General features: G+C 40.1%; 2 protein-coding genes and 1 long non-coding RNA gene across 8 annotated transcripts in view; 1 reads left to right on the forward strand and 2 right to left on the reverse strand.

Moving 5' to 3' along the window:
• CRPPA (CDP-L-ribitol pyrophosphorylase A) overlaps positions 1-7,168 on the reverse strand; it is a 107,624-nt gene extending 100,456 nt beyond the window's left edge. The window contains exon 1 of one of the 3 annotated variants that reach the window (XM_064411343.1): positions 7,143-7,168. In XM_064411343.1, the coding sequence (XP_064267413.1) occupies positions 7,143-7,153 (11 nt within the window). In that variant the 5' untranslated portion in view covers positions 7,154-7,168. Of the gene's footprint in view, positions 1-6,295; positions 6,571-6,605; positions 6,679-7,142 lie in introns of those variants that run through there. The other 2 variants (XM_064411344.1, XM_064411341.1) reach the window with 2 other exon arrangements.
• On the forward strand, positions 6,882-23,416 carry LOC135295665 (uncharacterized). 4 transcript variants are annotated; one of them, XR_010357826.1, is made up of 4 exons: positions 6,884-7,653; positions 18,518-18,603; positions 19,154-21,286; positions 21,678-23,414. It is a non-coding gene; the product is annotated as an uncharacterized LOC135295665 (long non-coding RNA). The 4 variants fall into 4 exon arrangements; XR_010357808.1 differs by having other exon boundaries at positions 6,882-7,653; positions 18,518-21,286; positions 21,678-23,416; XR_010357814.1 differs by having other exon boundaries at positions 6,882-7,047; positions 18,518-21,286; positions 21,678-23,416.
• SOSTDC1 (sclerostin domain containing 1) lies at positions 20,792-23,820 on the reverse strand. The gene is made up of 2 exons (XM_064411345.1): positions 23,434-23,820; positions 20,792-21,207 (listed from the first exon to the last, which is right to left on the reverse strand). The coding sequence occupies exons 1-2, from the start codon at positions 23,636-23,638 to the stop codon at positions 20,792-20,794; spliced, it is 621 nt and encodes a 206-aa protein (XP_064267415.1). The 5' UTR covers positions 23,639-23,820.
• Between the last annotated feature and the right edge of the window lie 1,914 nt (positions 23,821-25,734).

Consider the following 25,734-nt stretch of genomic DNA (forward strand, 5'->3'; position numbering starts at 1 on the left):
AGCTAGAAAAATGTAAAAACATAGCTATGCCAGTCCATAATACCATATCAAAAATACATTTTTAGAGATCTCCAAGATTTTACTGTTGGTATCAGTCCTGCTCTAGAACTGAAGGGTTGTGTGGGGGGAAGTGAATGACCCACAGACCATAAGATTAAAACCAATCACAACTGAAGGAAGGTGGAAATCATACTTCTGTCAAAGTATCTAGAAATACAAATTCTAGCAATATGTGGCATACTGTATCTCAAAACAACAGAAATACCACAATTCAAATCCATTGTGGTGTCCTATTTTCTAAATACCTATGCAGAGAACATTAAAAGAAGTAATTGTGTTCCCTTTCTGTGTCTCCACAAATGGCAGAAGAGCATTTTAGCATGTCAGACAAGAAACTCACCAGATGAGCAATGATTAAAAGAAAAAATTACTATGTTAAAGTTACCCATGTGTAGCTTACACACCCAACTAGGGAGAAAGAGAGACAAGAACGATACACTGACTAAAACTAGTAAAGCTACTGAAACTAATATTGCAGACATGAGAAGAACGAAAGCACTAAGAACTAAATATTTGCAGTTAGAAAAACAAAAGTATGAAATTCACAGTTCAGAAATGCACAGGCTCAAGATACTGACTTCTGCAATGACACATGAGAAAACACTGCCTAACCATTCTTACTTCAAAAGCAAAATTAATCTGTGCTACAAATCAGTTGCCTAGAACTACGTGAAACAACTGAGCACCTTCCACCTTATTATTGGGGGTTGGGGGTTGTAATTAATAATACTCCATGGAAAACTATTTCAATGAATTGTAAAATTGTAACTATTCTTCAAGAGAAAAAAACTTGTCCTTATGTTCATTTTACTATTAGCAAAGGCAGAAAATACAGCCAAACCAACATATTCTCAGCATTCTTTAAGTATTGAAGTTGCCCAAATGTAAAACCTGAAATCATGTGGTTTCAAGTTTCATTTCAACTTGTCACTGGTCCATCAAAAGGTTTAAAAATCTCTCATATGATTTCTGGCACACTTTCATATTTAACTACAAAACATAGCACTTCTACATTACTTCAATTTGGAACTAGGGCAAACTAACTGGATTCATCTCAGTTCTTCTTTTAAATACAGAGAATCAGTCATTTAAGATAGAAAAATCCAGAAAGAGCTATTTCACACTAATTGAGAACAAGAGCTCTGCATTTTGATTTGCAGAAAGACTGTAGCATTACACAGTACCCAGAAACTGGACAGTCTGCACAGTCACTGAGACTGTGTCAGAAGAGCACTGACATTGCCCTTTCTGGAGTCAAAGGAAACAGATTGTGAGGCAACTGGGTAGTACACAGCATCTTCTGAGAAGCAGGGAGGAGGACACAAGTACTGGCCAGCCCGTGATAGATCTCTTCACAGAGGGGGTGGAATGGCTCAAGGCCTCCAGTGGTACAATACACCAAAAAGTGACAGGATGCGGTCACAGCTCCACCCTGTGTCTGCATAAACACATTTGTAAACTTGAGTATGTCCTCCTTAAACTCATTCTGGACTCATGTTCTATAATTAGAGCTGGGATTTAGGGATGGAACACATTCATATAAGAGCATAAAGGTATCCTCCAGATAGATTACATACAGAACAGCTTAGGGTATGTCCCACTAAAGCTCATGAAAAGTACTAATCCAGTGAAGTATGCTACAAATTTTAATGAATGAGGGTTGTGTACCACACAGGTTGCTAGCTCTTCTGAAGATATGCTTATGGAACTGTTGCAAAATGTTTTAAAGAAGTAGTATACACTCAATCTGGCAATAAATGAATCTTTTTTCCCCTCCCTTAGTTTATCACATGCTTTCCTTCAGAAACATTTCATACTAATATAATAAACTTCTTAGGACTGCGTAGATTCCAGTTTACTGGATTTTCCAGTCAACTGCTCAAATCCAGTTTAAAAACACCATTTCACATACCATTTCAATTTTGCAACTGTAATATTGGATCAAGCTTCAGACAGAATCAGCATGACCCATGAAAAAGATCACAATCCTGTACCCCAACGTGCTTTAACAACACACAACTCTAATGCTTCCAGACAACACAGGAAGTGTTCCAAAGTGGAAAATCAAGTCTGACCAAATGCCCAGTTACAATCACTTTATCACTGCCTTGGGAGGACCCCAATACTAGCAGAAAGCAAACAATGAGGCAGAAAGAACTATATATTTCTTTCCTGCAGCTATGCTCCTCATCATCACCTACTTATAGACTTACTGCCTAGTAAAATATAGCATTGTTCCAGTAAATTTCAAACAGAAGTGCAAACACTCAAGAGTAGCTGAGTTAGAACTGAGTAGGGGAGCCCATTAACTCTGCAACAGATTAAGCTATTCCTTCAAAACACAGGCTGCAGAGGAAATGAAACAAACCCACTTTGAAACTGTATCACCTAAATGGCATGCTGAGGTACCAATGACCCAGATTTAACCCTCCACCAGTTCACTCACGTAGAAACCAGGGCTGAAATCTGATATAAGGCTCAAATACCCATACTCAATCTCTTGCAACTCTTACACTGCCACTAAAAAACTCTTCAATATAACCTACTGAGACCAGCAAAACAAGGCCAGAACTAGGGAGCTGCTGCTGAGATGGCTTCAGCAGTGTTAGACAGGATCTTTCACTCTCACAGAAACTTTCACAGGTGCAAGATAAATCACCATATTACTTTTGCTAAACTTATTAAAAACCAAATGAGAAAAAGAAGCACCAAGAACAAAATCAATTTGCCGAATGCAAGTGTAACTTCCTTTTGCTCCATAAATGCTTTGTTATGAATTTATTGATATATGAGAAAACATATTAATATAATGTATCCTTACAGTACAAAAATGGAAGCAGGAAGCTTTTACGGTAGATTAAGAAAGTTTGGAGGATCTCATGTACAGAAACCACTCAATTTTTTCCAGAAATAAAATACTCTTATGAGTCAGACATGATAAAAAAATATACCTCCATAAAATTTGCTGTAACTATTTTTTGCTCATAAGCTACTTCAAAAAAAAAAAAAAAAGCTAATTACAACTGGACAAAAAGAAGTATCAGAATAGATTCATTTAACAAAACTGTAATTGTGTGACCTATAGAGCCAAGTGTATATGCATCAGTCAGTGGAGAAAAACATTTGGCAAATAACTATGCAAGACACTTCCAAAGAAGTGCTTCTTTGGGAGCTTCCCCAGGGGATTTTAAGAGACCTCCCCCTGTTTTAAGATATTACACTAAAGAAAACAAAGCTGACTGAAACCTTTATGGAAAATTTTAATTCTGACAGTGAAGATATCAACTCTGCTTTCCTCTTTTATAACCACTCATTGTACTTGCAACAACTGGTGAAATATGAGCACAGCTAGAATAGCAGCAGCATATTTTTTCCACAACTATTTTAAAATCAATCTTTACCTTCGTTTGTTTTCCTCTCTACAGATCAGTAAAATATACATGCATGTGTGCATACAGAGCTAAAATTCCTCCCTGCCTCAGAAAAAGAATCGAAAAGGTTCTATTCTAACAAACATAGTTACACCAAAAAGAAATCAAATTAAGGAAAAACTCTGCTAGTTGCTACAGAAGCAAAAACAAGGAATGCCATTATAAATCAGTTGAACTTGTTGCAAAAGCCTTGCACAGTTCAACAAAAGCAGGAACAAATTCAATGGGAAAAAGACATTTAAGTTTCCTAACATACTTTAATTTTAGCCCGAAGGTAGGGCCTGACCTTCCTATCAGGGCCACTGGAGTGGCAATTAAATCCAACAATTTCTTCTTACCCTAGTTTTGCTCATCTCCTCTTCCTCAGGGTATCATCTGTGATTATTATTGGCAGGCCAATGTTCTACATGCTGTTATCCTATACAACAGGATGCACTGCTTATTCATTCATGTCTGCTCTTGTCTCATCTGTCCATTTTTCCACATTAATATTTAAGGGTCTCACTACTTTCAGCTGAACAGCATAAAAATCTTCTTCTACTGATCTTTAAAAAGCACATGCAAAGCAGCTGCACATCCTTGAACTGCTCATGTATTTTTGTCTATACACTGCTACCTTTTTTCCAGATTTAAAAAAGCTCAGAAATAGACACACCAGCCAAGATGTCCAGTTCAACAGAAGTTATTACAGGCTAATGAGTCAATGACCCATCCAATTACATCAGGTAAACAACAGACATAAGATATAGTATCAAGCTAAACACAAAATCTGCCATTACTGAGTAATTTTGTGATAAACTGCAGTTCCGCAATATTACACACTCACACTTACAAAGGCACAAAGTAAGAACAAGGTACATTCTTCACATTTTCAGAGCCAGAAGTAAAAGTGTTGAGATGAAAATGAAAGCAATCCCAAGCTTTGGAGTACATCTGTTCCCAGCTCCTCATACACATCTATACCAATCAACACTCCAATTCAGAAGGGGTGGCAGGAAGCTCTGCCTGACAGAGCACTGGCAGGGGTTATTGCACTCCTAAGCAAAAGCACCAAGCTGCTACTGTCACAATCAACTTGGTTGAACTGTACAACCAAAACCAACCTTGGAATTTTTTCCATCTCTAGGTCAAACATAATACTGTTGCTCAAAGTATGGCTATTTTCTCAGAGCTTACTGGCAGCAAAAATAAAGATTTTTTTTTTTTTTAGATGCATAACATTTCCTTCCCAAAGCTCATCCTGTTCTCTTTTCTATGTCTCCAATACACCAAGTGAGGATATAATTCTTCTCTACAGATTCCCATGATATTTTGGCAGAAATTACAGCTGTGGCAAGCTTTGGATTCGACGCTTTGCTTACTGATGTGCTTAGCTTTGCAACTGGCTGCTGTTGAAAATTAAATAAAGAAAACAAGCAGTATTTCTTTCATAAAGTAACAAGTGACCTGGGGGAAGCCTCCTTGGGTGGGAACAGAAAGAGAGTCCCAGTTTTGAAGTTGTACAAGTTTCCATGTGTTAAGAACTTTGGGAGAGGCTGGCAATTTTATTTCTTTCACCAACCTCCACTCTTCCCCATTTATTCTCTCCAAAAATCTAAAGGTTTGTTTTCCTACAGGTTACTGCAACACATCCAGAATTCCCTTTGACACTCTGCTCCAACCTGCAGTGTTTCAAGTGACACTAGATAGAAGACTTACATTATGTTAACATTTGACAATAATATATTAACTGTCAGTCACATGCCTAGAACTCACAGCCTTATGGAAAGGAAAAGCCTGGCTGTTAAGAAATCCCTTTACTTTAATCCTTTGTTCCAACACAGAATCATAGAATGTTAAGGGTTGGAAGGCACCCTAAAGATCACTTAGTCCCAGTCTGCCTGCCATGGGTACTTCCCAGCAGACCAGACTGCTCAAGGCCTTATCCAACCTAGCCCTGAATGGTACCTGGGTTAGAGCATCCACAACCTCCTGAGGAAACCTGTTCTGGCTCCTCATCACCCTAATAGTAAAGCATTTCTTCCTAACACCTAAACTAAATTTCCCATCCTTCAATTTGAACCCATTACTCCTTGATATATCACTACAGCATAAACATGGAAAAGTTACACTTGCACCTTCACACTACATAAACCATCAGCTTCTAGTCCAGCAACCGTAACTTAAGCATTTTTCCTTCAAACTTCCTGCTGATGCAAGGTGTTTTACCACGGGCAATAGTGGAGCATAATGCAATGATGGGATGAATGTATGCCAGCTAGTTCATTCATCCCATCATGAGGAGTGGATCATTTTTCGAAGCCTTTGGACATTAAAAAGAGCATATCCAGTGGTAGAATAAATCTCTTTCCAGGGCTGATGGATAGTCCTGACTGTCTCCAACAGCTGTGGTGGGCTCATAGCTCACCAAAGCAGCCACTGCAGCTACACAAACCCTCGAGCTTTGAGGCTGAGTGGGCTCGAACAGAAGATCTCCAAGAGCCAAGGAATGCGGCACAGCCTCGAAGCATGGGCAGGGCTGGAGGAGGTCGGAGGGCCGCCCGGGATGGCGGCGCTAGAGCCAGGCTGGGGTGGGGGAAGCGCCCACGTCCCGCCCGGGACTTCGTTCCGGGTGAGGGGGCCCAGACACACCTCGCTCCCTTCCCGGTGTGACCGGGCGGGGAGGGACGGAGAGACCGCAAGGCGAACGAGACCCGCCCTAGTGCCCAGGGCAGCACGGGCTGCCTGCGGCTCTCCGGGCCCGGCGAGGGCCGGCAGGAGCCCGCGGGGCGCGGTCGGAAGCCGAGCGGCGCCGGGCTCGTTACCTCTCCATGGCCCGCACCGCGTAGCTGACGAGCGGCCTCCCCTGCACGGCGCAGAACTGCTTGGGGGTGGCACCGCCCAGGCGCTCCCCGCTCCCGCCCGCCGGCAGCACGGCCGACACCGACACGCCGCCGGGCGCGGCGCCGCGGCTGCCGGGCTCCATCGGCCCAGGGCTGCCGGCTCCGCTCCGCGCCCCCCGCGGCAGGAACAGCGCAACCGCCCGCCCGCCTGTTTTATTCGCCCACGACGTCCGCAATCCAAAGAATCCAGCGCCCGCCCGCTCGCCTGCCCCCGGCGCACACCGGGCCCTACCGCTCGGCCCCCCCGCGCTATGCGAGCTCCCGCAGGAGCTCCCCCGGGCCCCGGCAGCCCCCGGGCCCCGGCAGCCCCCGGGAGTGCCCGGACCGCGGCGAGGGGCAGCGGGGCACGGCGGCGGCGGCACGCAGAGGCACTGCCCGGGCACGGCCGCCATGGGCCCTTTAAATGCCCGGCTCGCGGGTGGCGCGGGGCGGGGCCGCGCTGAGGGGCGGGGGGCGCGTCCCGCCCTGTCCCGCCGGGCCGGGCTGGGGCTGCTGGCTCGTGAGGGGGTAAACACGGCCCCGGTGGCGCCGAGGGAAAAGCAAACGGAACCCTGGGCCCTGCGTCTTCGCGAGAGCCCAAGAGGCTGGCAGGGAACACCTGCTGAAATGTAGTGATTGTTTTCCTTCATTCTAGGAGGGGGAGATTGGAATAGGATCATATTGGAATTCTTGAGGTTGGAAGACCTCTTAAGTCATCGAGTCTAATCGTTAGCCTAGCATGGCCGTATTCACTGTTTAACTACATTTCCCAAGTGTTACATCCGCACACCTTTGGAACATTTCCAGGGATCAGGACTCTGCTGCTTCCCTGAGCATTCTGTTTTAATATCAGCTCTTTCAGTGAAGAATTTTTTGTCTAATATCCCACATAAACCTCCCCTGGTGGAACTTGAGGCAATTTCTTTTTCTGTCCCTTGCCACTTGGGAGAAGAGGCCCATTCCCGCCTGGGTCCAGCCTCCTCTCAGGGGCTGTAGAGAGTGAGGGGGTCTCCCCTGAGCCTCCTTTTCTCCAGGCCAAGCAGCCCCAGCTCTCAGCCACTCGTCACAGGACTTGTGCTCCAGACCCTTCCCCAGCCTCTTTGCCCTTCCCTGGACTCACTCCAGCACCTCAGTGTCTTTTTTGAAGTGAGGGGTCCCAAACTAGACACAGCACTCTAGGTGTGGCCTCACCAGTGCCAAGAATAGCAAGACTACCACACACTATTTCTGGTACAAGCCAACGTGCAATGGCACCTTGGCCACCTGGCTCATGTTCAGCCACTCTGAACCAGCGCCCACAGGTAAAACTCAGTGGTGGTCAATTCACTGCAAGGATCTGGGATGTTCCAGCTCATCTCATGGTGTTAATATAAGCAGTGATGGCCCAGACATATTTGGAAAATTCCCAGGGCTAATACCCATTAAATGGCAGAGAAGACACAGCCTGGTGATCTCCTGTCAAGACATTAGTGAGGTGGCAGGTGTCAGGGCAAGCCAGGAAGCTGAGCCAGTGGGGGCAGGTCAAGGTCAGGGAGGCATCAGAGCATATACAGACATAGGAGGCCAACAATAAAGACTGCTTAAAAGTAGCTCCCAAAGCAAAACAAGGAAAGGAAGGTTGAGAAGAGGGTTGCTTCTAGCTTTTTCATAACAGCTCTTACTAGTGGAAGGACTGTGTTTGTATTTGACAAGTTGGACTCCTTAACTCATCCAGGCTTGAAGGTGGGGGTACTCAGGGCCCTGGCCCTTGCCTCTTTGATATTATTTCTTGGAAAAATTCAGTGTCTTATATGCAGGCTATCCTGAAATTACCAAAATCTTCAGAGTCTGCAAAATTTCTTTATATCTTTGAGAAGACAGCTTATTTACAGCTTTTCAGGTTTCGCTTGGTTGTGTTAAGAGAAACCTAAGGAAAACACATACAGAGACCTTTCTGAGGAGTAAGCATGGAAGTTTATGAGCCAGCTGGGCTGCTTTGCCAGTGCCACCTGTGGGCTGGAGTAAAATGATCATACAGGCTTGCAAAGGCATCATAAGTAGAAGTCATACAATAGGACTGAAGTGATCCCTCCTAGCAAAGGCAAGACTCCACAGGTATTCTTGATACCTGCAGCAGCAGGAAAGTCATGCACAGCACAGACACTTCACATGCAGGGGTGTCAAACTTTTGGAATGGAGACTTTTCACCAGAGAAGGAATTAGCTAGAAATTGAACTGCCTTCCTCCCAACAAATGTTGGTCTCATTGTCTGCAGGACAGTTGAGCATGTGGGATTATTTTTTAAAATACATTGGCTCAGCAACTATATTAAACTGTTTATGGGGGTTTTTTAGCAGGTCTTTTATTTTCTTTTCCTAGAAAGCATTTCACTACCTAATTCCTGACTGATGACATGTATTTGTCTGTTGTCTCTTTCAGGATTTCCAAGTTTGTACTGTGAGTCAACATCCCTTCATTATTATTATTAGGTGCCCAAAATTAATTTTTCTTCTTAAGCTCAGCACCTCTAATATCCATGATTGTCTTAAATTCTGATTTTTTTCTTGCAGCAGTCCTATACAAATGCATTCATGGAAGTTTATACTGCAGCATTCCCAATTTTCCCTCTTTTTTTCAGTGCAACATATTCTGAATTTCTGTCTCAGGTCTTCATGCATTCATTCATAAAAAACACGCCTCCTATTTGCCTTTCTATAAGGAACAAAATAAGTTCTTTTTAGTTTCATGACTTCTCACAGTGTATATGAGTTCTGAGGAGTAGGTAAGTAAGACATTCACAACATTGAAACAGCCTTCAGAACTATTTTTCCCTTCCTTCTTGACACAGTGGTTTTGTATGTCTTTACCTACACACACAATCTCTTGTGCTCAGTACCTTCTTTCTTGTCCAGCCAGTGTTTCCCCACTTCATTTCATTCATTAATATTAACTTCTCTGAAGGAACATATGCCAGTTTGGTTCTGTTCTTGCTCTGAAGTCCATTTCCCTTACTATGGTAGGGATATTACACTTGATCAGTCCAGAATAAACTATATTTGATGGGTGGACTTTGGTGGATGCAGACTTCAGTGTCATCAAACCTGTTGTATATCATGGTGGATTTTACAATCCAGCCAAAAAGCACTTTGAAGCTGCTTTTGGCTGCACTTGAACATGAAAAGTTTCAGAAGTTCTCATGCTTTCCACAGTCCCTATGGAGTCAAAAGATTCTTGACTTGTGTTGATAGCCCCTGGTAATTTTTCCAAAATCCATCAGATTTTTGGCATCTTCGTTATACTGAACTTTTTACTGTTATTTCTCCTTTTGTTTTGGTTTGTTTGTTTTTTTTTTTTCTGTTTTCCTAAGCAATGATATGGAAGGAACAGCATATTTAGCATTCTTATATATTTATATTATGTTTTACCATGAGTTAAGAAAACCAGGATTTGGGGGTTTACATTTTTTTAATATTCATTTGTTATTAACATGCAATGAAGCACTTTGTGAATGCAGTGACACTTGGTGAATACATAATTTATCTTCAGTTCCATTCCATTATACATTTTGTATTTAATCAATATCATATTTTAGTTGCTGTGCATATATATGCATGCTCATACATAAACATTGGAAGTGGGTAAAATGTAAATTCACACATATTGGAAGAACAATTTTGCACAGGTTTTTTTCTGGATAAAAAGGGACAGAGGCAGCATTTGCCTCAAAGCAAGTAAAGAGCAAGATAATCTATCATTTCTGTGCAGGGGTATAACATCTGAAACCACAGTTGTAGTTTGCAATTATGCAGTAAATATGCCAATCATATGTTTGAAAAGAAAAGTGGGTTTTTTTCCCTTTTTTTGTTGGAGAAAGAAAATATGTACAAATTGGAATCAAATTACAGTAGTGAAATGCACCTGACAATTTGTCTGCTGAGGGAAAAAAAATTATCTGTTTCTATAACTGAAACTCATAATAGGGTTTTTAGAGAACATTAAGTTATGGGAGTGGTAGATATCATTCTGAAAGGCTTCTGTGGAAAAATAGTGAAAGAATAAAATTTATTAATTTAAAATTGCAGTTGAATCTTCTGTAGAGGAGGTATAGCTGAGAAATTGTCCTTTTTTTCAAAATTTTTGAAGCATTTTATTTTTAATGCAGGCAAAATAAGATTAATTTGCCTTTTCCTGACAAGCAGCAAGGTTCACTAGTGTTTTAAAGGGAAAGGCATGCGATCGAAGAATATTTTGCAAGTTAAAGTAAATTGTAAAAGCAAAATTACAAAACCCCCCCAATATACTGTGGAGCTGCAAGATCTCTAAAAGACAACATAAAGATAAAAATAGTACAAATCTGAGAGCCCTTCTTGAAGCTAAAATGGTACATGTAGCATTCTGAGCAGTTGTGCAGGCTTTTAACCAGAACCTTGTGTTTGCAGGATTGTATTTCACTAATTTTATCCAGATATATAAATTTTTACTTCAGTGGTGGCAAGCCATAAAATGAACATGCAGAGCTGTAAGGAAGGAAGTGGAATGCCGGTTCTCTTTAGACAGTTTTTGTGTTCAAGTAGGATAGCAGTCCTGGCTCTCCTGAAGTCACCAATAACAGTCTCAAAACATAGAAGTCACTGTCTACAGAAACAGACACAGGTTCCTTGCCTATCTGAAGAGATTAGGAAGCCCCCAAAGGATAGAATGTCAGTTTTTATCTTGCATGTCTGTTGCTATTTGTAGCACTTTGCACAAGATCTCCAAGTCTTAGGCTTCATTGAAAGCATGCTTATTTTTCCCAGATATTTTATTTCAGTTCTGATTGATCACTAGAAAAAATAATCGTGTACCAATTTTATTTTATGCTCTTCACAATTTTCTAGTTGTTGCCTGAGTCTGAGGGCGGATCAGCCCTCCACATGGTCCTCCACAAGTCTGAGACTGACTTACATCTTCACTATTTCAATCTTTGTTGCACAGCAGCTGCCTTGAAGTATTTGCTCTGTGGTGACAGTGGTTTCCAAGTCCGTATAGTGTCATAGGGAACATAGAGCTTGAGGCAGTATAATAGATGAGATAATGTTGAAAAGGGCAAAAATATTTTCTTTCCAAAGCATATTTAGCACCTTTAGGGAAATCTTATCTTATTTCACATTAGCATATATTTATATTTGTATTTTTACAAATAAGACTGCAAAGGGTTATTTCTTGGTCTGAGATTCTTTGATGAAAGATGCTATAGATGTGTGGAATACTTAGATACAGTGTTGTGCTATTGATTTGCTTCTATTGGTATGTGGAACTGAGATCAAAACACCATGTACAGCAAGGGAGTTACACACATGCATAACTTAAATTATGTGAATGTTGACTATCAAATATCAAAGACTGCCTACATGTCTTATATACAGTGTGTGTAGAGCCACCTATAGATCAGATCCCTAAGGGGAATTCTGAGTGCTATTTCCTTCATAGGAAATTCTGCAAAATATATTTTTTAATTGAAGTGTAAATAGAGAATATATTTTTAGTTCAAGTGTAAATAGAGAATATTAATGCTAGAAATGTAAAGGAAATGTGGCCTTTGAACACAAAGAAGTGTTTTCATGCTTGTGCGTCATTGTAGGTATGTTGAAAAACATGCATTGCATTTCACCTGTTGTGTCCTGTGTGCTTTATATGTGCAAACCCCTTTGACATTGTTTTACATGGTTTTGGTAGCTAAATTTCTTCTATGAATACTTGATACATAGAGGAATCATCTTGCTTGTGTAGTGTGCATGTGCTAGAAAAAAATTGACGCACATTGATTTTGATGTTTGGCATACATTTTAAAGCTTCACCCTAAAATGTTCTATTTCCCCTGAAGTGTTTATCCATTCTCTATCTGATAATCGTCTAGGCCTCTGGGATGAGGAAGGTTATTTCAGGAGCTGATTAATATTTTGTGTACACAAAGTAAAAGAATTTAAAGATAAGAGAATTACCCTATAGTATGCTATCCAATAATTCACGAGAGTGAAATTCCCTGACTGCAGGAGAATTTGTGAAAGTCAGAAGTGTTAAACACTTGAAAAAAGACTGCTGCTGCTTTGGGAGTGTATTGGCAAGTAGACAATGAGATGGACGCCTCATAATTTTTCATTAGAAATGGCTGACTAGTCTTAGACACTTGGCTCTGGAAGGGTCTTGGTAGATTGTAGGTGTGTTGGTCACATGCTCAGTAATGCCAGGCTTGGGTAGGCCTATCTCAGCTTTAACAACACCATGTAGTGTGCTGTGTATAGGAACTGTGGTTTAGGGTCTTTGGCTGTCAGAGTGCACTGGATGGTGACACTAATGCAGACATGCAGGCTGAGGGATGGAAATTGCTATGGCTGTTTTCCTCTGTCACTGTGACATAAGAGTCACAGCATAGTGCCTTATCATGTCAGTAAAAAGGGAAATGTTTATTTATGACAGATGTCCAGTCATGACTGAAGAAACAGTTACCTCTGAGGAAAGACTAATGGTAGTTTCCCTTCCCCAAGATAATTCAAAGCAGAGATAGTCTATGAACTGGTTAAGTAAGTGGTGTTGAGCCACAGATGTCAAGATCCAGTGATATAGAATGATGTAATGAAACATTAGAAAATATATAAGAGTTCAAGTTAGATTTGGAATAAGGTTGGGATTTTCATGTCTCTGAATCTTTGTTTTAATTTTGATGTGTGTATATTACCATGCTGTATTTTATTCATTACCATCTTCTGCGTTATTTCCATGGAATGTTTGTGAAGGAATATGAAGCAATTCAAGTGATTGAGACAATCAAATAACACCAATGAAAATTTGCAGATTTGGTATGTATAGGTGTAAAAGTTTTACTATTTAGTGCTGCACTGAAAGCATTGTTTCTGCATCCCTTGTCATGTTAATAATGGTCCTTACTTTAAGAATACCAGGAATGTTATTTATTTGCCTTACGTCTAAGAAATATAGGTGAAGTCAGTTTGCCAGAGTTCATATGGGAGGGATTCTGTCCATGTCAGTTTTTACTCAGTAAATGAAGACTGGTTCTGACTGGTCCACTGGGGACTGAAATTGCAGCAGGCAAGGCAAGGTACAATCCAACACAAAAACTGGACTTAATCTTCATTGCCTCTTTATACGGTATACATTAGACAAAACAATCATGTGCAAATAGTCCTTTTTCTCCTCTTTTGATTTTTTAGTGCTACTTTCTAACCCTTTTGGTAGTTGGTAAAGGGATATGCCTTAAAATGCAGTCTGCCTTGTGGTAAGGTTTGTGAATCTTTTTTCTCTTTCCAAACAGTTGCTTTATAGTGAGCAAAACATGCAGGATGGTAGTCCCTAAAAACAGTAGTCTTGTCATAATCCTTTGCCTTGTCCTTTGCTGACTTTTGCAGTTCTAGTATGAAAATGTCAGATTGGAAAGGATCAATCCTTTGATCCTGTTCAATTTTTAGAAAGATCAAGGTTACAGATTTTTCCCAACTGCAGAAACGTGGCTACTTGTCGTCCAACAATTTATACAGACACTCAGCTTGTTTAGCATACACTGCAGAGCAACCATCAAGGGTTAACCATTTTCCAAATACCAATCTAGCTGGATGCAAACCAACTACTTGATGAAAATGCTCTGTATCCTGCTACTCTTTTTCTGAGTATTGCAATCCTACTCATTCTACGTTAAAAAATTCTTCCTGGAATTTACCTGTTCCAATACTATTGCATTTTTTCTTATGTTGTTTTCTTCAGTGCTGAATGCTTCAGAAAATGTATTAAGTAATGCATCCTTCTGTGCATGTGTGTGTGTGTGGTGTGTGTATGAAAAGGAATTGTGGGAGAGATAACGTAAATATTGTAAAAAAACGAGCCTGGTCATTGGAACACCATGGGAAAGAGGATTTGATTTTGCTACAGCCAGAAGTTTCAAAGGGAAAGGCAGAAATGAACAGATTTGCAAGGGACTGCAGTATTTGACTTAAGACTACCACAAAGTACTGAATCTTTAGATTCAGACAGTGCCTTGAACGGTGTGTCTAATGTGGGCTTTTACGGATGACATATGCCAAGAAGTATTAAATTTAGCAAATAAAAATGGAAATTCTTAATATTTACTTTATTCTTGGCAAAAGATGTTGCAAACATTTTCTTCTGGGAGAGATGTCAAGATTCATAACTGATTACATAAAGATGAAAACAAAATATGGAGACAATAGTTGCATAACACCTAGAAGAGGTTTTATGTATAACTCACTAGTGTATTCTTGATGGTCTTGTTTACAAAATCAGATTACTGTAATTTTATAAATATGTATGATATTTGATATATTTTATGTAGGTGGTAAACAATATTTTGAGCTAAATTCTTCAACAAGGAAGTCCAGGTGTGTGGCAGGCTGATAGCTTTCTAAGAAACCTGTGCATGAATCTTGTCAGCTTAGGCAGTATTCATTGTCCTCAGAAATAGGAGGCTCTGGTCACTCACCAGAAGATATGAACAGTGCAGTGGAATGTGCATTTCTGTGAAGATGGCAGATTCTGAAGTCTCCCTGACTTCCCTGGTTCAGTGTGGAACAGGACAGACATGCTGTGCTGTGCATTCTTCCCTTTGCATGGGAAGTGAAGGCACAGAGAGTCAGAAATGGTTTTCTGCCATGTGTATTTAGACTTCAGTCTGCTACATCCCAAGGGTAGCAATGTTCATGGGCTAGTGGGCTTGGCAATCTGCAAATTGAGCAAGTCTTTTGAAGTCTCATGAAAAGTTGTGAGGATAGAAGAAAATGAAGAACACACAGCATATGCTGTCCTCCACATGTCATTTTGTTCCTTTCTTTTGATCCATCTTCTCTTCTTTCTCCTCTTTTAGACATACCCAGGTTCAGGCATTTCAATGTCTGAAGACAGTTACACTGTAGTAATACAACCAGTTCCCAGTGCTATAAGCTGTTCTGGCTAGTGTCCTAAAAATTGCAATAAAGATGCACAAAAGCAAATGTTTCAGCAGACTTTTTCGATGAAGACAAGAAAAATACACCAAAAGCAAGTGTTCCTTGCTAAAACCAAAATTATTGCAGCTTTGCATTTTAGAAACACTCAGACCTCTGTTCTCCATCCCAACTTAATGGCCATAGGGAATCTAAAAAGGTTTTCTCCAACCCATCCCAAAGTAAATGAATAAATAAATAAGCAAATACATAAAATAATCTAACAAGCCACAGATGCTTAAACTTGCTTCAGCTACAATTCAAAGTCTTTGTGCTGCAGAGTGTTTTAAAGGTTTGCATAGTTACTCCATTTCTCAGTGGCTGTTCTTGTGGTAGGGCTCCTCAGGCCCTGTCTCAATTCTCCACTGTTTTATACAAAAGAACTTTAATGACTGTGCCTGGATAGCTCTTCTTTATCCAACTGAAATCAGACTTCACAGAATGGTTTATGCTTTTATTAAGTTGCTTTACAGCTTCCTCATGAAGTCACTTCTCACTGGGCCTAACAAAACAAATCAAATGTGGAACTCCTAAGCCAAGTCAGCATTGCTTTTCCTCTCAGTAGTCAAAATTAAAAAATAATGCATCCAGACATTCTAAAAAGAGATTTTAAATATTTATGTATCAAAAAGCAAGTGTGCTGTAGTAATGTAATTCAGAACAGCTAAGAGTTTAAACAATGAGATAATTATACACTATTGTACAACTACTAAAATAGAGAAAGGGACAATAAATAAACAAAGTGTTCAAAACATTTTTTTGTGATTTAGTATTTTTTACTTAAGCAGATGGTAGTAAAGATCACTTTGTGACAGGAGTTACCAGTGCAGTTTAGTAAACAGAGCTATATTATCATTTCAGGAGATTTTGATTTGGGCCTCTTTTCTGATAGCTGAATTATTTTATTTTATTTCATTTTCCATTACATTCAAGAAGTACCATATTCCATCCCTATTAAAGAAGTTGTCCAGATTTTCATTTCTGTTAAGACATCCTCTGTATTTCTTTGTGGTTGTAAAGAAGCATTAAGAAGCCCTGAACTTCAGGTAATACAACATCACCTCTTTTCACTTTTCATGTCACACCAAATGGAGCTAAGAAAATGCAAACTCCCAAAATGGAGTTACAGTCCAGTGTTTCTAAAGATTTCTCTCAGCAATTAGTAGTAGAGACTAGTTATTTTCATGGCATGTTGTTCAATAAGCCTTAATTTAAAATTAAGAGTATTTTCTTGTCATGGAAGTACTGAGTGAGGTAGATGTTTGAATATTAACTCAGTAGTAGGCGATATCTCTTGTAAATCACACTTTCCTAGTGTGTCAGTCCACATAACTCACAGAAGGAGAGAGCTGAAAAGCTGGATGTCTTTCAGAAAGATGCATGGGCAGGCTTTTTGTTGTGGGGGCGACGTTCAGGCAAAATTACCAAATCCAGTGACAGAATGTCTGCTTAGCTCATAAATCTCTAGAGAATTTTCAGGTTTAGCCTGGAGTGATGTTTATATGTATGTCAATGAACTTAAAATCAAAGCCCCTTGCCTGGCCTCCGGGAAAGGAAATGCATCATGAGAATAGGATACCTTCCAACTCTAAGGATTCCTTATAATTTTCAAACTGAACACCTCCAGGTTAATACTGTAGCAACAAGACTCTCACAGTGGAATGTATTGAACAGTCCTTTCTTGATTAATGTTGTACTTCTTCAGGAAGGATATAAAGGTCAAGGTTAGAAGGACTAAAGTGATTTACTAGCAGAAATCTGTTAGGTATTTTGAAGGCTGTTATTCAAATGTCTGCTTTATTTCCAAACAAATGACTGGGCTTGGATTGGGAGATTTCGATTCCAAGGCTGCTGGAAAGGCGAGAGCAGCAGATTTGTTACTATTATTAAATAACTGAATAAATAAACTTGTTAGGGGCCTTTCTAGTCTAGATTGCCAATGTCAGGCCCTTATGACTTCCACAGCTGATAAATGTCTTAATGACACATACTATCTACCACTGCCTCTGAGAAGTGTGCCTCTGAGTGCCTCCATGCTATCAAAACAATCAGCATCTGGCTAAGTTTGTTTCTAGTTATGTCTAAGGAAAATTGATTTCCACTCATTATAAAACAATTTACCCCTTAGCTGGGAGCGGATTTCATCAACTCAAAAGTAATGAAATAGTGATGGCAGATTAACAGATTATTTGTAATCGATTCACTTTTAGTTTTCTAAATAAGCAAGTAGGAGAAATGATAAAATTATTAAGTTCTTTTTTAGATGTTTGAAATGCTTTTTAAGAAAGCATTTGGAATTCTGATCTACCTATATGATTGAACATCATTATGAAAGTCAACTTCCACATATTTTTAGTGTAATAAATAATAATAGTGTAATAATAAATAATATTTTAGTCTAATTTATGAAAAAAATTCTCTAATCTGCCTCTACATTGTACTTGTTCAAAACAACATTACATACTTCTTGTATCTATTTGACTTAAGACTTTGGGTGAAAATTTTAACATGTTTGTCTTTCCTTTTTAACTCTGAAGCAAACTTGAGATGTATCATGTCTAAAATGATTTCAGTTTAAGCAATGCTCTTAAGCAAAGACTCTCTGAGTCTTTGAGAATCTTTGGGCACTGACCTCCACAAGAGCAATGGCTCATATCCCACCCACTGCAATTTTACACGTTAGAGATTCTCCACAAGAAACTAGTTAGATGTACTTGTGTAATGCCTTTTGTTTGGATCCTTGGATAGACCCTTGTGGGTTCACGTGTAACAGGATGAAACAGAAGGCACTGTATAGGTCACATTGAAGCATTCAGAGCTACAAGCTGCATCACAGAGTAACATTATTCCTTCAGAAAATTCTATATTAACATATTTCTAGTGCTGCTTCCCTGCAGATCTCTCCCACAAAAAGCCAGAGATAGCTAAAGAAGAGGCCTTAGCTAACTCAGCTGGCACATCAAAATTAATGGACATGGCTCCTGCTGGCTTCCCTCGTGTCCCCTCAAATATGCCAGACTTAGAAATGGGCCCCATGGTATTTCTATAGCACATCCAGCAAAATTTCACAAAGTCATTTTAGCAGAAGTGTGTCAGATTGTTTCCCTTTGGGTAGTTCTGCATAAAAGGACAATCTAGAAGTTATTATCCCTCTTTCTAAAATGTAAACTGATATTAAACATCTATTTTGTTCCTACAGTCCAGCTTCACTGACTGAAGAGAAGTTGTGAGAAAGATATGAAGTTTTTTCATCCTTCTTGTTTCTGGAAGTTAAACACAGAACAGGTAGAGCAGCTTTACTGATTTTTAGTGACTGTTGGCATTGAAATTGGTTATATTTTGGTCCATTATCTCAATATTTTGTGTTTTATCATCCTGAATAAGTAGCTGATAGCAATTTAAAAATAGATGTTTGGTATTTGGAAAAAAAATGTCATGAAATGACTGAATGAGACTATAATGTTTCTTAAAATAATTTTAAAAACTCTAAGTCTGCTGAACTGATATGCCTAGCAGCAATGTCATTTCAGTTCTCTCCCTGCTAACTCTTTTATTCATCATCTCTCCTTTTATGCTTAAGAGAAGCACCTTTAAGATCAGAGAATTTAAGTATAAATGGTCTCCGGTCTCATCATTTTGATATTTTCACAGTCAAAACTGAATTTGAAACAACTAGTTCATTAATGCCATGGGAGTTTTTAACTGTACTACCATGTGGATCACTTAAAGTTTAATAAAAAAGTGTATCTCTCTTTTACTTAAATGGGAAATTTTAAAGTGAATTTTTGAAAGTAACTTTGAGGAAAATTCATTACATTTTGTCAATAAAAATTAGGATTCAGTAAGTCAAGTCAGGCAGCAGCAATTTTCAAACAGTTCTACATTAATGACCAAGATCCCTGCCAAGCGCTTCATGATGAATCTTTTAGAATTAAAATGCAAAATAGGATGAGATAAAAAGAAGGTCAAAGAGAACTTGGGTGAGACCTTATCAGGTAAGATTTTTCATTACTCTCCTCTTGTGTAATTTTTACTTTGGGTGCAAATGGATTGTAAAAGTTAATGATTTAAGAACAGCAGAGTCCCATGATGAAATCTTGCCCATAGTGTTTAAATACAGTTTGAAAGATTAAGAACAGGTGAGTCATACACTATGTGATGAAAAGTAGATTAATCACTAATTTTCTGATACATTCTATAAGAATCTGTGAATAAAAGTGCAGGACTCTATTGGTTCTATAGAAAAAATGATGTCATATGTAATTTATACCATTATACTGACTTGGTCATTACTAATGAAAAGAAAAAAAAAAGGTGGTGTCTCACTAGCTTGTAAAATTTCTCAAATACACACTTCTTCTGAAATCTAGAGCTTGAGAATTGTTAAATAAGAACCTGACTTGGACCATTAATAAGCACCATCTGTTAAACGGTCAAATAAGATTTTCACATTGAGAAAGATTGTTTCAATGTTAAATTTTATGCATAGACTTTTTTAAACCCAATAATATTCTCCCTTTTTTTAAGTGTTGTGACTGGTTGAAATGTGCACATTTTCATACAGAGAACCAGACAATACCATTTTTTAGCAGTGTTTATTTTTGTAAAAAAAAAAAGAAACCAATGAATTTGAAAGGAAGTCATATCTGTCTTTTGATTGCACACTTTTTAAACAAAAATAACACAAGATGAAGAATGAAAAATACAGTTTTTATGTTGCTATGTCAAAATAACACCTAAGTTTATGAATGTTCAAAATTAAAATATATATACCTAAATGCTAAAATGTCTATTTTACATTATCTACAAAATGTATGTTCTACTCCAGCCCCAAATCATAGGAAAATACTTTGATACATATGAAAAGCTATAAACATAAGGAAATTTTGGAGGGAAATACACATAAAAGCTCATTAAATAATTACAACAACAAATAAATAGTTTGTTCAGCTTTACTTTTTGATTGCTGCCATGCATATTTTAATTTTTGGTATACTGAGATAAGAGAAAGGTGAGCATGCAAAGCACTTTGTTTTTAGAATTAATCTGAAAGCAGATACATGGTGTTGTAGTTTAAGCTGTTGTCAGAAGATCATAAAACATGATATAAAAGGCAATAGATGTGATAAATGTTCTCAGGAAAACACACAACAAAGCATCATTTTACAAAATTGACTTCAGTGAATACTCTTGGCAAATTTTCTTTGCTTCCATGGCTGGAGAAATTGTAAAAGTTTATAGTGTGGTTTTGGAAGGCTTGTATTATTCCCCATCTTGAGCATTTGGAAAATCACCCAAAAAGTCCATATGCTGAGAATGCCCCTTTTGATTTTGGTCAAAGCAATAAGCAAACTGAGAACACAGCAATGGCAGACTTGTCTTTAAGCAGTCAGAATGGTAAAGCAAATGGTTACAGGTGAGTTCAATTTTGGCACAAGGAATGGGAGATGAGAGAGCAGAAAATGTTTGACTTCTAACTTGTACTATGCTTGCTGGATTTACTGGCTCTTTTCCTTTCTTTGTGGTGCTGGATGGGTTTTGCTTGAGAGGTTCCCTCGAAGTTGTGGCTGGACTCATTGTGCTGCCTGGTGTACCTCTTGCACTTGCAGGCTGTGACCACAGTTATTTTGTAGGTTCTTATACTTCCATCCTGGCACTGGAGCTGGATCCTCTGAGTGCGAGTTTTGTCGTTGACACATCTCCACTCCTGCGAGCTCCGCCTGCTCCAGTACTTGGTTCCGTAACCTCCTCCAATCCAGTTGGGCAGCAGTGGCAAAGGGAGGCATTCACCAGCACACACCAGTTCTTTCAGGGGATTAATGCTGGTGCACTGGCCATCTGAGATGTACTTGGTGGATCTCAGTTCTCGACAACCAACTTGAACGCGATCTGCAGAGTGCACAGAACAATAAACACTGAGATTCAGAATGGAGTGATTTCCTTAACCAGTCATTTTCACATTAACCAGGTATGTTCTACAGAAGTTAAAGTAGGCTTTAATCTTTACATGACATCTCTTTACTGTTGTGTCCCCCAACACAAGGGCCTCAAGTGCTGATGGTATCTCTGGATAATACCACAGCATAAAAAAATCCTAATGACATGCACTTCAGCAGTTGTGGTAGAAGAGGCAATTTTATTCCCTATACTTCTTCTCAGGGACATACCTTTTAGAAGAGAAAAAATGCCCCAAGGGAAGAAATGTTTCCTGCTCATTCTCAGTCTAGGGAATCTGCTCTGTGATGTTTACAACAATTATGTTGGATCATTAGCAAGGGGGAAAACATTGCTTTGGAAACAGTTGAAATGCTTTTAAATTAATTTCAAACAGTGTGTTTCTTCTCATTCCATTGTTACAGTGGACTGAACTCTCCCATGAACTCTGCGGCTCCGGGCAGACACTGCAGAAGTGGTAACAGCTGAAGTTACCACAGAATGGGGTTCTGCCTATGAAGTTTGGATGATTAGCAGCAACAATTTCAGAGGGGTCCTTTCGCCCTCAAGAGAACACCCTCTTTGTAACTGTAGTAGTCTGTATATTGTGTGTAACATAGAGGATCCTGCAAATTCTCTCAGGCAGCTGACAGAGCCAACACGCAGAGCTTCTCATACAGGCATGTTTGTACCCGTCTCTATGTGCGGCTCTGCACCCTGCAATAAACACAACTGTTTATTTCAGTAATTATACTTTGAAATAAACGCCCACAGTGTGCTTAATTTTAATAAGCAATCTTTACTGTCTGTGCTCTCCCTCTTTCCGAAGGACAATTACGGCACAGATTCTACACACAATGCAATTAACTAACGCTTTTAAAATAGAAGTAATTACTAGAAACATTTCAGAATGAATCATAAAAGGCTTTGAAGGTACATCTACATATCACAGCTACAGACTGCTTCTGTTTCTACTTGGATTTTTGGAAGCAAGTTCTGAACTGAGGCACTGCGTTAAGATTGCTTCACCCTGTCCTCTGTGTCTCAGGGTGGGCAGGAAGAGGGGACTGTAAATCTGCAGGCTGATCCCCGGGAATATTGACAGGGCTGCTCTACTGCCTGCTTTGCAGAAAAGATTCAGGCTTGCCTTCCTGCAGCTGCACTCAGGAATGTACCTGGAAGCATCTGGTCACAGATCTGAGTTTGTCTTTCCTTCTGTTTTTCTGTCTTCCCCGGCTCAGCTTTTCACCAGTGACAGCTCAGTGACAATGAATACCTACTGGGCTGTCCCAGTAATCTCATAATGATGAGATGTTTCCTGTGCATTAAAACCCTTTAGCATTCATAAAAGCTGACACACCTGGCTTAGCTGAAAGGTATCGGTGTCACTTGTTGCCTTCACTTTCCAGGGATGACTCTATTTTTATCAAGTTGCTGTGGGTGGGTTGGTGTGTGTGAATGTTTCCTCTACCTGGATTTCTTTCATTTTAAGGAGGTGTGCAGAGGAGGGAACAGATAAAGTCAGTAGGTTTCCAGATCCCCACGTATCTGACTTATGTGTATAAAACTCAGAAGGAAAGGACTGGATATAAAAAAGGCAAGTTAGAGCAGAGATCATAGGTAAATTACGACCTGATTTGTTTACTTTTGCTGGAGGTGTTAAGCGGGTAAGTGCTACGGCAGGAAGTAAAACTAAACAGCGGGAACAAAATTCAGAGTTTTTTATTGCACTTGAAAAGTAGCCCAGACACCTCCCCTGCCCGCAGTGGGAGGTGAGTCAAAAAAGCGAGCGCTCTGGAAATGCCTCTCTGTCCTTTTTCTTTATCTGGCTTCCCTGCCGGATAGATGCCATAGAACCCGGCATTCCTGGATGAACCTCTCTCAGGAAGTAACCTGCCCGAGAGAGCCGGTCCTACAGGACTTCCCAGCACGGGGGTGGGAGGGCGGCTGGCTCGGAGGCCGCCCGGCGAGGCAGATCCCGGCCCGGAACCAGCAGCATCTCCCCGTGTCCCGGCTTCCCCCAGGCGCGCGTTCCCCGGAGCGCCGCGCTCGGGCTGGGGGGCCGGGGCGCTGCCCCGGGATGCGCGGCTCCGGCCGGGGCTCCGCTCCCGCTCCCGGCGCCGGGCCAGGCGGGGCTGCCGCCCACGGCCGCGGTGGAAGTGCCGCCGGTGGGATACTCACTGTTACGGTCGGATCCAGTGCTGGTGTAGTGCCTGCCTCCGTTTCTAGCTTGATTCAACGTGCTGTTGCTACTTGGGCTCGCCGCAGCGGGTTTAACAACGTGAGAATAAAGTATCTCTGTGGCATCGTTCTTGAAAGCCAAGTAGCTTCTCGTGAAGATGCAAGCCAGCAGAAAGCCGTAGAAGTGAATGGCAGGGAGAAGCATGGCTGGTTCAGGCTGTCTGACAAAGCTGGATGAAATCTTTTCCTTCTGCTTCTTCTGTGTAACTGAAATTGCTCTTGCAGGTTTCCTTTATATATTCAGAGAGGTTTGGCATTCATTCAGGTGTAAAGTTGTGGATAGCTTCAGAATGAAAACCCACAAAAGGGGTGGGGTCCCTCCATGAGCTGCGAAGACCTTTCACCAATAGGAGAGAAGACTGCAGTAAAGGAGGAGTTAGATGCACTAATTGCAGGATTCCTATTTGGGGCTTTTGAGGGTATCAGAAAACTCTTAGGAACCAGCAGACAGCAGCATTCAGGCTGAGACCTAGAGACTGCCGGCTCTGCCCTGCCATTCCCTATGGTCCTGCATGCCTGGCACTGTGGCTGATGTGATTAACACGGTGACAGAATGGGCCTGTCCTGCCCAACTTATGCAAAGTTGCATACCCTCTTCTCAAACTGAGATGAGCTCTATAAGGATGAAAAATTTATAGAACTTACAGAAGACTGCTGGTTACACAAATACTATCTGCAATATACCAAAATTATTTTTAAAAAAATATTGTGAATAATTTAAAGCTGCCTCTAGATGCTTTAAATTATGCAGCTTTGATCAACAGGGAGTACTGCAAGGGAAATTACTTGGTTTAGGGGAATATTCTCTCCCTGGTGTGCAGAGTTATAAGTCTGTATTTCTGTATCACCACACATAAAAAGTGTCTCCTCTAGGCTCCTTAGTACAAACGTATCCATATTCATAGCCTCTCACCATGCTCATTCACCAAACTAGTCTTTTTTAGTTTTGTACATTGCCTAGAGCATTTTCATATTTTAATGTATTATTTCAAGTGATAAAGGAAACAAAGAGAAAACATGCAAATCGTTGGGGTTTTTTTAACTTTGGAAGAATTATCCTTACTTTGGCATACTTTTTTTGTTGTGGCATGCACTTACTTGATTTTACATAAAATTGCACAGGCCAGATACAAATGCCAGTGTAAACTGAGATATTGCCAGTAGGCCAATGCTTGTCTACATCATGGTGAATCTTCTATAGATTTTCAAAATAAAACAACAGTATACAAACCATGAAAACTCTAGTGTTCTAACTAGAAAGGAAACCCTTTTCTTGGGAAAAAGTACAGCCTTGCAGAAGGCCATATTATGTAAAGATTAGACTGTAATCTCACTAACACTCTCTGTAATTGAGTTGGTATCTAAAGTCACACTGGATTTTATTGCTGCAATAAAATCGTAAGTGGAACACAGGTTAGTTACATCTATTGCCAGGATCAAAATCTGTCATTCAGAGAAGACAACTTTGTTTCACCCTAGTCACAAGCAGACACTTGTCTATATCAGCAACACTTTCCTCTTGCATCACTAAGAAAGTTATCCTGGATTTCAGCAGGAGTAAGGACACATCCACTGTGAGTGCCAAACTGATAGCTTTTGCTTAAAGGACACAGGAAAAACAGGAGTGTTGCAAGGTGAAGTGAGTTTTACTGGCAGAGCTGTGTGTGGGGAAGTTGAGTTGATTGCCTGCATCTATTATGACTAGCCCAACCCAGTTCTGGAATAACAAGAATGTTGCAAGGCAGAGTGAGATCTTTCAGCAGGGTAATGTATGGAGGAGTGGGATCACTGCTAACCCCTTAAAAAATGCCACGTTCCACTCTCATAGAGAATCTAATCTAACCCAAAAGCAAAGATGTACATTTTACCTTCCCTTAAAAAAAAAAAAAAAACCCAAACAAAAAAAACCAAAAAAAAACCCACCAAAGTTTTCTTAAGCAAATAATCAAAAAAGATATGTACATTGCAGATTATTAATATTTGAGCTTGGTTTTTTTTCAGCAGCAGTGAAACTTGTAGATGTTGAAGTCCTACTTAATTTTTATTTTTTTTTTAATATTCACAGATCATACAGATCTTTACACATCTCACCTACGCTGCAGGATAGTCTCTGTGCTGAACTGAGCCACTGTAATTAAAAGCATGGAAACAATTTTCCAGTTATCCACAGTACCTGTGTATACCAGTCAGGAGACCTCTTCCTAGTAGAGAGATTTTCCCACATTAGACAAGGTTACCTTG

Source organism: Passer domesticus, chromosome 1, assembly GCF_036417665.1.
Source record: "Passer domesticus isolate bPasDom1 chromosome 1, bPasDom1.hap1, whole genome shotgun sequence".
Taxonomy (NCBI): domain Eukaryota; kingdom Metazoa; phylum Chordata; class Aves; order Passeriformes; family Passeridae; genus Passer; species Passer domesticus.